We start from the raw sequence: 12,197 nt of genomic DNA on the forward strand, positions 1-12,197 counted from the left end.
GTCAAGCCTCAGCTTAAAAACCTCTAAAGATGGAGATTCCACCACCTCCCTAGGTAATCCATTCCAGTGCTTCACCACCCTCCTAGTGAAAAACTTTTTCCTAATATCCAACCTAGACCTCCCCAACTGCAACTTGAGACCGTTGTTCCTTGTTCTGTCAATTGCCACCACCGAGAACAGCCTAGCCCCATCCTCCCTGGAACCCCCTTTCAGGTAGTGAAAGGCTGCTATCAAATCCCCCCTCATTCTTCTCTTTTGCAGACTAAACAAGCCCAGTTCCCTCAGCCTCTCCTCATAAGTCCTGTGCTCCAGCCCCCTAATCATTTTTGTTGCCCTTCTCTGGACTCTCTCCAGCTTGTCCACATCCTTTTTGTAGTGGGGGGCCCAAAACTGGACACAATACTCTAAATGCGGCCTCACCAAGGCCGAATAGAGGGGAATAATCACTTCCCGCGTCCTGCTGGCAATGCCCCTCCTAATGCAGCCCAATATGCTATTAGCCTTCTTGACAACCAGGGCACACTGCTGACTCATATCCAGCTTTTTATCCACTGTTACCCCCAGGTCCTTTTCTGCTGCCTAGCTCGTCGGTCCCCAGTCTATAGCTGTGCATGGGATTCTTCCTTCCTAAGTGGAGGACTCTGCACTTTTCTTTGTTGAACCTCATTAGATTTCTTTTGGCCCAATCCTCCAGTTTGTTTAGGTCCTTCTGTATCCTATCCCTACCTTCCAGGGTATCTACCACTCCCCCCAGCTTAGTGTCATCTGCAAGCTTGCTGGGGGTGCAATCTACCCCATCCTCCAGATCATCAATGAAGATGTTGAACAAAACTGGCCCCAGAACCGACCTCTGGGGCACTCCACTTGTGACCGGTTGCCAGCTAGACATGGAGCCATTGATCACTACTAGTTGAGCCCTATGCTCTAGCCAGTTCTCTATCCATGTTATAGTCCATTCATCCAACCCATACTTCTTTAACTTGCTGATAGGAATACTGTGAGAGACAGTATCAAAAGCTTTGCTAAAGTCAAGGTATATCACATCCACCGCCTTCCCTACATCCACAGAGCCAGTCACCTCATCATAGAAAGCAATCAGGTTGGTCAGGCATGACTTTTTCTTGGTGAATCCTGATCCTGACTATTCCTGATCACCTTCCTCTCTTCCAAGTGCCTTAAAATGGATTATTAGCAAATATTAAAATGAATATTAGCAAAAGTTCAGGAGCTCTTTGAATGGAAAGGCTGTCTCACTTGCTCCACTCGCCTTTCAGGTGAGAAGGGTGAATGGGGTGTATGAAGAACTGCAGCTCCTGCCAGGTGGCTGGAGGAAGTTACTTCCCTGCAGAGCAGCCAATCTGGCTACATGTGCAGCAACTGCCCTGAGCCACCTTGGCAGGAGGCAGGGAGGGGGCTGCTTTGGGGGGGAAAGAACTGCAGCTTAGGGAGGGGGCTGCTGGGGAACTGGGGGTCAGTTGCACGGTTGCAGGGAGAGGGGGATGAGTGGGTGAATGCAAGGGCCCTGGAGGCAATCGAGCAGCTGGCAGGGAGGAAAGCAGGGTGGATGTCGGGAAGGGAGTGGGAGTTGGGACCCCAGGCACTGGCGGACAGCCAGTGGCAGGCAGGAAGGGGTGCGGACCCCAAGGCAGACGTGCCGAGGTGGGGAGGGGTCGCTTACCTTGGCACTGCAGTTTGGCAGTGGAAGGTGCTTCTAAAAGCCAAGGGTTGGGGGTTATTCACCCTGCAGGGGCTGCTCCCAACAAGTCCCAGCTGGTCATCAGGTGAAACCTGGCTGGGCCAAGTGGATCCTTGCCTCTCCCTCCTCAGCTGCTTGTGGCCGCACAGAAACCTCCTGGTGGCTGCATTTGAGAATTGTTGCTTTAGATGTTAAAAAAGATTCCATTGTCAGTGAAAAACAAGCTCTTACAAATTCAGGTAGAAAGATCTACTTTGTTATTTACATTTCCCTTTCAGATCAACACGGTCATCTTTATACTAGCAGTGAAAGCATCATGCAGACGAAGGCCACGTTCATTTGAAAAAACTGGAGTCATGTAAGTTTGCAGTCAAGGCTCAAAAACTGATGAGAAGATCCCTGGCCAGGAACAATAAAGGGACAGATCATGTCCTCTCTAAAGAGAACCATATAGGGAGGGGAAAGAAGCAGAACACTGTACTAATAGGGGCAATTTGTGCTGGGCAGAAGAAGCTGAGCCTGTGTGCCATCCTTTCTCCCTTTCTCCCATTCCTGGACTCTGCGGAACCCCTCCATGGTCCAGGGGCTCTGCAATTTAGGTGGGGATATAGCATGGCATGGAGGGGGAAGAGTTGAGGGGTTGGTCACTCCACATGGCATCGTTCCAATATACCCCAGACTTTCTCAGCATTATCTTGCATGAAATTCCCCACCACAATGTACATCTCCCTCAGCCTGAGGGGATGGAGTTTGAGCTAGGTGTTGGCAGGCTCTTCAGGGACATGTGCGGTGATGGTAGACATGAGGCTCAGAGAGCTCTCCTCTTCTTCCTCAAGCACCATCAGATTCATATGTTTGCCTCCACGAGGGCTTTTTCCTGCTGCTGTCTTGGCAAAGGTCTTTTGAGACAACATGTCCATCCCAGTCCACAGGAGGACATGTTCCCCTCCTCTCCCTTGAGATGGGATAAGTAAGAAACTCCACCTGCTGAAACTCACTGAGTTTCCTAGCTCTGTGGTACTGTTCCCATTTAAGTCATGTTTTGTGCAAAGCTTGTAATTTACCTGTGAACTACAATGTGATTAGCTTGAGGCTAGACAGCCCCGTTTTTCAAATTAATAAGTTATATGTGATTTCCAAAGGCATCCACTAGCTATTCCTTGAACACACGGACTGATGGGCAGTTTTAGAAACAATGAGAAAAAAGTGATTTCTTTAACAGTTATTGTTTGTTATTGTTTTGTTTTTTAATCTTCCTAAGTGAAGAGAGTCTAATTGCCACATAAGGTCATATTTGTCCTAGAATCTATATTCTGTAAAAATAAACCTTTACCAATAGAACTATCTCGATGCATTTTTTTAAAATGCAAGTGGAAATAGTATTTTTAAACCAATAAATAAATACTCCCCAGAGTATCTACAATCCAAACCTTGCAACATTGTGCTGAGATATGAGAATCTGAAAGTGAAACTGACACACAGAACTAAAACTGACTTCACTGATTTTACTGTCCAGGGGGAGGAAATTCAAGCAGCATAGTGTGGAGAAAAGTGGACTTTTAACATAATTGTTTGAAGGTATGAGTGGCTTGAGGGTAGTTCTTGGAATCAGAAGCTACTGAATTATTTCTGTTCAAATATTCGTAAAGGGCCTGCCCAGTCACCAGGATATCTAGATGTTAATCTCCCAGTTCTATTCCTGACTCAGCCATGGCCTTGGGCAACTCATTTTACATTTCCCCGGCTGCTAATAATACTTCCTTGAGGAAGATGTCCTCTGAACATCCTCACTTATGGGATGTGCTAGTGGTGGCACTGAGCCTTGGGAAACATTTTGGAAAGGAATGCCCATTGGAGCTTCATGAGTGCCTTCTCACAGCACCAAACATCAGAGCTGAGATTATCTAAGAGCCATGCATCAGTTCCTTCCTTTCTGCAGCTCTATATAGTGTCGTCTATGGTGAATGTGTGTTCTAAGAGCAAAGTGCATTAAAAATGGTAGCTGGCACATGGGCTGTTAGATTGTATTATTTATTATTTTTCTGTCTTCAAGCAAATGACTGTGTGTGTTACTTTAGCTCCGTGCTGCGAACTGCTTTCCTCCTTCTGCTGCTGATCAGCGCCACATGGTTACTGGGGTTGATGGCAGTGAACAGTGACGTCATGACATTCCACTATCTCTTTGCCATCTTCAGCTGCTTACAAGTAAGTTATATAACATTTTTACTGTACCCTTTATCTACAACATGCTGCATGCTGAACTGCCATCTCCCTGCAGTGCTTCTCCATTAACAGGGAAAATCCATTATATCCAATATTAAACCAGGGCAACTATCTTTTAAAACTGAGTTTCCAGTTGAAGAAGATTGAAGATCCTAGGTGCAGTTTTAACCCCCTTTATCACAAAGGGAGGATTCTTTTCATCATGTAAAAACTTATCACACTGTTCAATAAATGGACCTTTCTATTCTAACAGTGGTTCCAGATGTGCTGCTATTGGAATTCATGGTGGGCAATTTCACCACCAATAAAAGGAAACTATTTAGCTCAGACACAACCTTCTGCCTGAGACTGTCAAATAAACTCTAGTTATTGCCTCTTCTGTATTAACACTGGTGTTACTGCTAGCAATATCAAGAAGTTGTGGTTTTCCACCCAATGTGGACAGCTTAAGGTTTTTACAATTGAATTTACTGTAGGAAAGACAAATGGAGAAGATGAGTCAAATGTGATTTTCAAACTCCTCATTTGTGTTAGGGAAGATGTTAACAGGTTGAAAGTCATAGCACACACCCCAGCTGATTAATGGGGACCTGATGAGGAAACAATAATGGTATTCAGAATCTAGATCACTAGTTTGAATGTGGCCCAGGATGGTAGTAACCAAAAATTGCTTGCATCTCGTTGGCCTGTGTGAAATGAATTAATGGACAGGTATCCACAGTACAAAAAGCCACTGTCAGAAATGGGGTCCCTGAGTTGTCAGGCTCAGCTGGGAGGTCATGGATTGAGTGGGTTAAAAAATAAAACTGCCCGCTTTTCTCTCAAGGTGGTTCCCTCAGGTCTGAGTGGAGGCACATTGATAGGCCAGAATGGGGGATGCTGACAGTGCCCCTGCCTGTGTTGCAACTGGTCTGTAAGGAAATAAATTTAGCTACTTGGATGTAAATCCTTGCACAAAATATTTAAAATAAAATGATGTTAAATACAACACGTTTACAGGGAAGAAAGAAAGAAAAACTGGAATTTTCCTCTTGCCTGGAGAGTCACAGTGCTACATAATGTTTCACATCATTGCCTTCACTGAACTTTTTTTTTAAAAGAGATATTTATGTGAATTTTATTAATGGGTTATCCCAATGAGCTAATGTCAGATAGGACTAATTTGATTGAATGCTTAGAGAGAGAGAGAGAGAGTATTTTAAGCTTAATATTACTCTACTTCAATTGATTTGTCTGAAATGATGAAATCCAGACATCTTGGAATGTGGTGTTGCTGTAACCCCATGAATGATGAATTCACAATGGTACACCTGCAACTTTAAATAAATAAATAAAAAATTGGCAGCTGCACCGAATGGCCCCAAAACAAACACACACCTGCTACAAAAGCAACTCCATAGATTACAGTGTTCCTGCCAGGAGTATGAATAATGTGCAGAGGCTGAATGTAGGGGCTACTGCTGGCTCAGAGGAACATACACCTCTTACTGTATGGACACACCCCACATCACTCCTCTGAAGCCTAACTTCAATACCAGGCAAATTGGTTGAAACTATAGAAAAGAACAAAATTATTAGACACATAGATGAACACAATTTGTTGGGGAAGAGTCAACATGATTTTTGTAAAGGGAAATCATGCTTCACCAATCTACAAAATGGCAGGTGAAGTTCATTGTTGATAAATGCAAAGTAATGTACACTGGAAAATATAATCCCAGCTATATATATAAAACGATGGGGTCTAAATTAGCTGTTACCACTCAAGAAAGACATCTGAGAGTCATTGTGGATAGTTCTCTGAAAACATCCACTCAGTGGCAGTCAAAAAACCTAACAGAATATTGGGAATCATTAGGAAACAGAGAGATAATAAGGCAGAAAATATCATATTGCCTCTTTATAAATTCATGGTATGCTCATATCTTGAATACTGCAGATCTGGTTGCCCCATCTCCAAAAAGATACACTGGGATTGGAGAAGATACAGAAAAGGGCAACTAAAATAATTAGGGGTATGGAACAGCTTCCATATGAGGAAAGATTAATAAGACTGGGATTTTTCAGCTTGGAAAAGAGATGACTAAGGGGGATATGATAGAGGTCTATAAAATCATGACTGGTGTGGAGAAAGTAAATGAGTGTTGTTTACTCCTTGTAACACAAGAACTAATTTATAGGCAGCAGGTTTAAAACAAACAAAAGGAGGTATTTCTTCACACAATGCACAGTCAACATGTGGAACTCCTTGTCAGAGAAAGTTGTGAAGGCCAAGACTATAACAGGGTTCAAAAAAGAACTAGATAAATTCATGGAGGATAGGTCCATCAATGGCTATTAGCCAGGATGTTGCTGTTTGCTAGAGGCTGTGAATGGGTGATGGGATGGATCACTTGATGATTACCTGTTTGGTTCATTCCCTCTGGAGCACCTGGCATTGGCCACTGTTGGAAGACAGGATAATGGGCTAGATAGACAATTGGTCTGACCCAGTATGGCCGTTCTTATGTTCCTCCATAGCTCCTGTTTTAGAGGGTTTGCAGAGCTCACTCTCTTCAGTGGTTTTAAGGGGAATTAGCACAGAAGAGGCGCACTTCTGCGATTCTCAAGGCTTTCACTGCTGACTATATTTTTATGGGTTTTGATGTACTTGTCAGAATTTAGATTCATAATCAGTATACAAACTCAAAATACTAATGTTGGTACAACATAAAAGTATCCAGGAATGTCCTGAACCATTTTACAAAGGGCTTGATCTCCCTTGTGCACATTTTGTTTCCCTCCCCAACTACCAGGGTGCCTACAACTATCCTCTAAGATCCACCATGCAGTTCTCATAGGAAATTGTATTTATGTTTTCCCAGTCTTATTGTGGTAATACAAGTAGCTGGTGGCATGAATCCCTGAAAGATTGACCATTATCAGTTCACTAAGGTCAGCAGGTGTTTAATGGGGTGGTCAATCATTGCTATTAAAACCATGTACCATATGCTGGAATTAAGTGCTGGTTTGAAAAAGGCAGTTGTATTTTCAGTCCAGTAGTAATAAATCATGCATTTTTCTTAGATTATTTTTCTCTCTCTGTCTAACAACCCAGGGGCTCTTCATTTTCTTCTTCCATTGTATTTTTAACAAAGAAGTCAGGAAACACTTGAAGAACACTTTAACTGGAAAGAAACCCCTTCCAGATGACTCTACTACAACAAGAGCTACATTATTAACTGTAAGACGTTGTCTTGGAAAAACATTTTCTTGTTTATAGTAGTTAGCCACCCATATATATATAATTTTAGCTAACTTGTCCATAACAAAATTAATTCTTTCTCTCTGCTTTGAATGATTCACTGAAAGCCTTTTTATTTTAAGAGAAATAAAATCTTTTGGGTACAGGAAATTATTTTCTTCAAGTAAAATGGAGCATCATGAAGCTATTAGAGCTAATGTAGTTCATTCAAGATTTTTTGTGCAAATACTAGTGGAATAGATTTTTACTTAGAACTTCTGTTTTTATTCTCACCAAGTTGAAAGTAAAGTTAGTGTCTGTTAACTATGGTTATGCATTTTATTCTAAACTAATTATTTATCAGCCATTTTCTGCACAGTTTATCATGTTGACTTGTATAATGGGCAGTTGAAAGTTAAGTAGAAATAACTAGCTGCCACTAAAGTTATATTGTATAAATTTTCAAGTAAGAAAAAGCAATTCATTGTTCATAAAAAGATTCTTGTTGTTTACAGTTTCAGGTATTTCCCCCATAAGATAATTTATAAGTATTTGTTCTGGGTAATTATTGCTTGGCACTATTCATGTTGCTACATATAAGAATGTTACTTAATTCCCTGGGAGGTAGGTGTTTTATCTTCATTGAGATGAGGTGAGAAAATGAGACAAAGAGATTAAATACCTGATTCTCAAAAGTGTTGAGCATTCACAATTGCCCCCAAAGAGAGGTGCTGGAAAACCTTACCTCTGCCAGGAGACCCCTTCCTTGTGGAGTCCCAACAAGAAGCAATTCTCTCTCCTGTCCCACTCAACGTTTACATGCAACCATTAGATGAACGAGTAAGATGACATGGACTCAATATGCAGATGATATACATCTCTGCTTATCCTTCACCATATATGATCACACCACTACCACCAAGATGGCCAGTGCTTGTACAAGATCAGCTCATGCATAAAAAACAGTTGAAAGAGAACTGCAGCAAGACAGGGGTGATGCTTCAAAAGCAAGGTGCACTTCTTGGATTTGCCTTCTCTAATAAATATAGGGCAGCATACACATCAAAATGACCAAGCAGCCCTACTAACCCAAACCACTCCACTGCACACAGAATTCCCCTCCTGGGGAGAGGATGAGAGAGAGATTGAATCACGTATGACAGATGCTAGTATGCTAGTCACATTGCTTAATGCATTGCTGGGAGGTGCTCAGATGCTATGGTGATGAGGGTGTATAAGAACCTATAAAAATAGAAAAGAAAGTCAATGGCAGCTGAGTTTGTGCTGCACTTCTGAAAATCAGGTGCTGTGTGACTTGTCTGGCCAGGGAAGAAGTCCGTATCAGAGCTGGGATTATAACTCTGGAATTTCTCATTCTCAGTCCTGTGCTCAGGCTACTCAATGGTGATGCTCAGGATCTGAGAGACATTGTTTGCAATGGGGGGGAAGCACGTCCAATTCAGAATGTGCAGTCTGGAGGTTCAGGGACTTAATATTGTTTGCTCTTCTGCTGTGTAGCTGTTTTGGGGGCAGCTGAAGGAGAAATGTTTGTTTATTTGTTACAATTCACTACTACTATTTTCTTCCTCAGCGATCTCTGAACTGTAACAACACATATATAGAGGAGCAAAATATGTATCGCACAAATATTGGCGAATCCACAGTCTCCCTAGAAAGCACCATCAGGTCAGCCAAGAGCCACAGTAGCTACCTTGCTTACATTCTCAGGTAATCGGGTGGTGGGTGCATGGCTTTCAGGTCCTTCTTTTTCCCTTCTAATCGCATTTGTGAGAAAAAAACAAACAAAAACCAACTAACGTTTTGGTTCAAAGGCTACTTGTCTTGTGTCTTGGCAGTTCTCTTTATGCAGTTGTTATCTTTTCCTCTTCCTCTATGTATTTCTTATTTGCATGCAACTTTAGTGGGCAGTTCAAACTATAATTAAAATGGAATACTAGAAGTATTTTTGCTATTAGTTCTGTACAGCTTCCTTCTTAAAATGTTACTTTTGCCAGTGCATAATGGAGACTCAGAGCTGTCTCTGTATGTCTGTCTTGTCACTAAAAATAGCAGGTTGACCAAAAAAGCCGCTCCCCCATTTTTTTTAGGGATGAGGCTGCTCAGAAGCTCAGTGGTTCCTCAAGCCAAGCAAGGGCTGGTCAGACAGAAGCAGATTCCTCCATTTTTCATAGGAATCCATCAAAGTCCAATGGTAAGTGGTTTTTGGAGAATTGCTTAGAACCATGTGTGCATTTCTTCTTCCTCAGGTTAATAAAGATAACTTTCTTCAAAAAGATTCTATAATTAAGGTAGTAGCCTCTCCATCTTACTCTGTTTCAGTTTCAATTTAAATAGCAGCATTGTCATAACAAGATATGCAGGTGTTGCCATAGTTATTGAGTTTCTATGTCTGGGACAGGGTTTCACTGTAGAAATATCATATCTCAATTTTGTATTAGGATCTATTTCTGATTTGATGGCAGGTTGCCGCACATTGTGTCGCTTTTTCTGGATTCTCTTTCCTTTCTCACAAGTTATGCAATTTTTCTTCCTTGCTTTTCAGAGGGAAACTTCTTACTGGTTGAAAGCTTGAGGAAGGTTCTTCCTTTTACTACTTTGTATTTTTTACAGTAAAGTAGGAAGTGTCCCTCAGTTTCATATTGTTTATATTTTGGATCTGGACAAATACTTTGTTGCAGTATAGCATTGTAAACTGTTCTTCAGTTTTCTGTTTCTAGGTCTTCTTGGTGCTTTATGTTGGAGGATGTGTGTGTTGCTTTAACTGAGATGGCACTGCATGACTATTTTGCACATTGAATAGCAGAGAGAATTGTGCTCATTGTGCTCTGCAGCTACTGTGTATACAAAGCAATTATCTAACGAATGACCTTCAGTCTCTCTCATCTTCTCACTGCCCCATAATTCTCCACACAATCCTCCCCCCTCCTCCCCCCTCCCCCCCCACACACACAATTAAGCTTTAGCAACAACAGTTACAGGAGCCACAGTAGTGGAGACTAAACTATTTAAAAAGTGTCCTGTCTGGTTAGGTGTACTGTGCAATTGTTTCACTGGGTTTCCTCAGATGAAGACCGCTGCACTAATAATCTAATCTGGCTGTGTAGGCATATGCATTCTAAAGTGCCTATCACGATGGTATCCTGCAGTGGTTTTCTTTCACCCCGTTCATTTGGCATGTAGATTTACACAACTGCCTTTCAGGTTTTAATCCCTGTGTTTTTTGCCTCCTCCACTTCGACAGAGCCTGATTCTGATTCTGACAGTGAGTTGTCTCTTGATGAACATAGCAGCTCTTACGCTTCCTCCCATTCATCAGAGAGTGAGGAAGATGGGATTGAAACAGAGAAAAAATGGAATGCAAACACTGCCAAAAACAATGAGCGTGGCCCAATCCACAGCACTCCTAAAGGTAAGGCAGCTGCTTGTGCTGTAGGAATAGATTTCTTTCCTGTATTATAAAACGAATTGAGTAGTGAATGCATCGAATTGACCAGGATAGTGTACAGTTACAGCTGCTTTTTAGATGCCTGTTTTCTTATTGTTGATGTTACCAACAGATCCTTGTTTCCCCAAGTTTTGAGGATTTGTCCCCTGTGGTGACTGAATGCAAGAACAAAGGACACTCGAGCAAGTGTGCACCAGCTACTTAGCGTACAAATGCAGCACAGTTGTTAGCATTGTAGAGGGACCCCTGCAGGGCTGTTTCTCTCCACAAATGTCGGGAATTGGAAATGGCACTACACAGCCATCTAAATATCAGGAGAGCGGGACAGGAAGAGGAGGCAATAAAAGAACAGGGCAATTTGGGAAAAAAAGGAACATCTGCACCTTTTCCCGTACAATAGAATAATGGAGATTTCCTGGGGTCAGAGGAGGGCATTGAACTAAAAGGTTTGAGATTAACATCGGTGTCAGTCATATGGACATTCTGGGCACCATGTCACTTAGTGAGACTTTGAAGGTATAGATTTCGTTCTGACGCTAAAAGAGACGGGTATGGGCAGACAGAACCCTGTGGTTTGGAGTCTCTTTCCCTTGTTTCACCATATATGGATTAGCAGTTCCCTTTTGATTTTCACATTCAAACAAACCCAAAGTAAAATTCAACCAAAACCACTACAATTTTCCCACATATGTAAACTGACTCGTATGTGATCAAAACTCAACCCAGGTTGAGCAAGCCTTGAAGCAAGTTTGGGGTTAGAGAGAGTTTTTTCCACAGGTCCATTCATTAGTGTAGCCACCAAGGTAATGGCTGAATTGATGATGATGATGGCTTTAAATTCAGCTCTTTATAATTATACCTTGACTGCAGTGGGTGCTTCCATCACAGGGTTAGTGCAGCATTTTCAATTTAGCTAAGTACCCCCAACGTTTGCTTTTAGTATCCTCAGGCATATAGGGCAACTTCTGGGTTCCCAGGAAACGTACTGCTCTAATACTGCAGTGTCTGAATTCCTTTTCTTATCAAAGGAATGCACAGTCCTAGGATTCCTTCATGGAAAGGTTAATCTTCTGAAAGAACAGTAGAAAGCCAAGCCCGTTTAAGGATCAGATACTGCTCCACTGCTGGACAATGATGGAGAGTGCAAGGGGACATGCATCCACACACACACCAGCCCAAATGCTGTTCCTGTGCTTCCTCAAGCATAGGGGCTGCTCCCTCCATTCAAGTCCAGAGATGCAAGACATCTCAAAGGGCAGAGAGGAAGGTAGGGCAATAGTCGCAACACACACATTTATCGGCCAGCAGAACAAGTCAGGCACACCGGGGAGGAAGAGTGTGTTGCTCCCCCTGTGTGACAGGAAGCTCCAGGAATAATGCTGCCTTGGGGAAACAGAATTCCTCTCAGAGCTCCACCTGGGGCAATGTACCCAACTAGGACTGTACTGCACTGGCGGGATAAAGCCTTACAGCAGGAGATTGGGCTAACTAATCTTTAGAAGTGCTCTGCTGCAAATGGCTGTTCCACTGAAACTGCTGCAGAAAATAGGGGACTAGTTGAGTAGGAGTGGAGGGAAGAACCTCAAGTT

The 12,197-nt window shown here is 42.5% G+C and overlaps 1 protein-coding gene across 4 annotated transcripts in view; it reads left to right on the forward strand.

Moving 5' to 3' along the window:
- Positions 1 to 12,197, forward strand: part of CELSR1 (cadherin EGF LAG seven-pass G-type receptor 1) — a 256,449-nt gene that overhangs the window by 238,576 nt on the left and 5,676 nt on the right. For 3 of the 4 annotated variants that reach the window (XM_067564399.1, XM_067564400.1, XM_067564403.1), the window contains exons 27-32: positions 1,975 to 2,054; positions 3,775 to 3,901; positions 7,017 to 7,142; positions 8,734 to 8,870; positions 9,251 to 9,354; positions 10,405 to 10,572. In XM_067564399.1, the coding sequence (XP_067420500.1) occupies positions 1,975 to 2,054; positions 3,775 to 3,901; positions 7,017 to 7,142; positions 8,734 to 8,870; positions 9,251 to 9,354; positions 10,405 to 10,572 (742 nt within the window). The remainder of the gene's footprint in view (positions 1 to 1,974; positions 2,055 to 3,774; positions 3,902 to 7,016; positions 7,143 to 8,733; positions 8,871 to 9,250; positions 9,355 to 10,404; positions 10,573 to 12,197) is intronic. The other variant, XM_067564401.1, reaches the window with a different exon arrangement.

Source organism: Emydura macquarii, unplaced genomic scaffold (genome assembly GCF_026122565.2).
Source record: "Emydura macquarii macquarii isolate MOO-44397 ecotype Brisbane River unplaced genomic scaffold, CSIRO-AGI_Emac_v2 contig_2636, whole genome shotgun sequence".
Taxonomy (NCBI): Eukaryota; Metazoa; Chordata; order Testudines; family Chelidae; genus Emydura; species Emydura macquarii.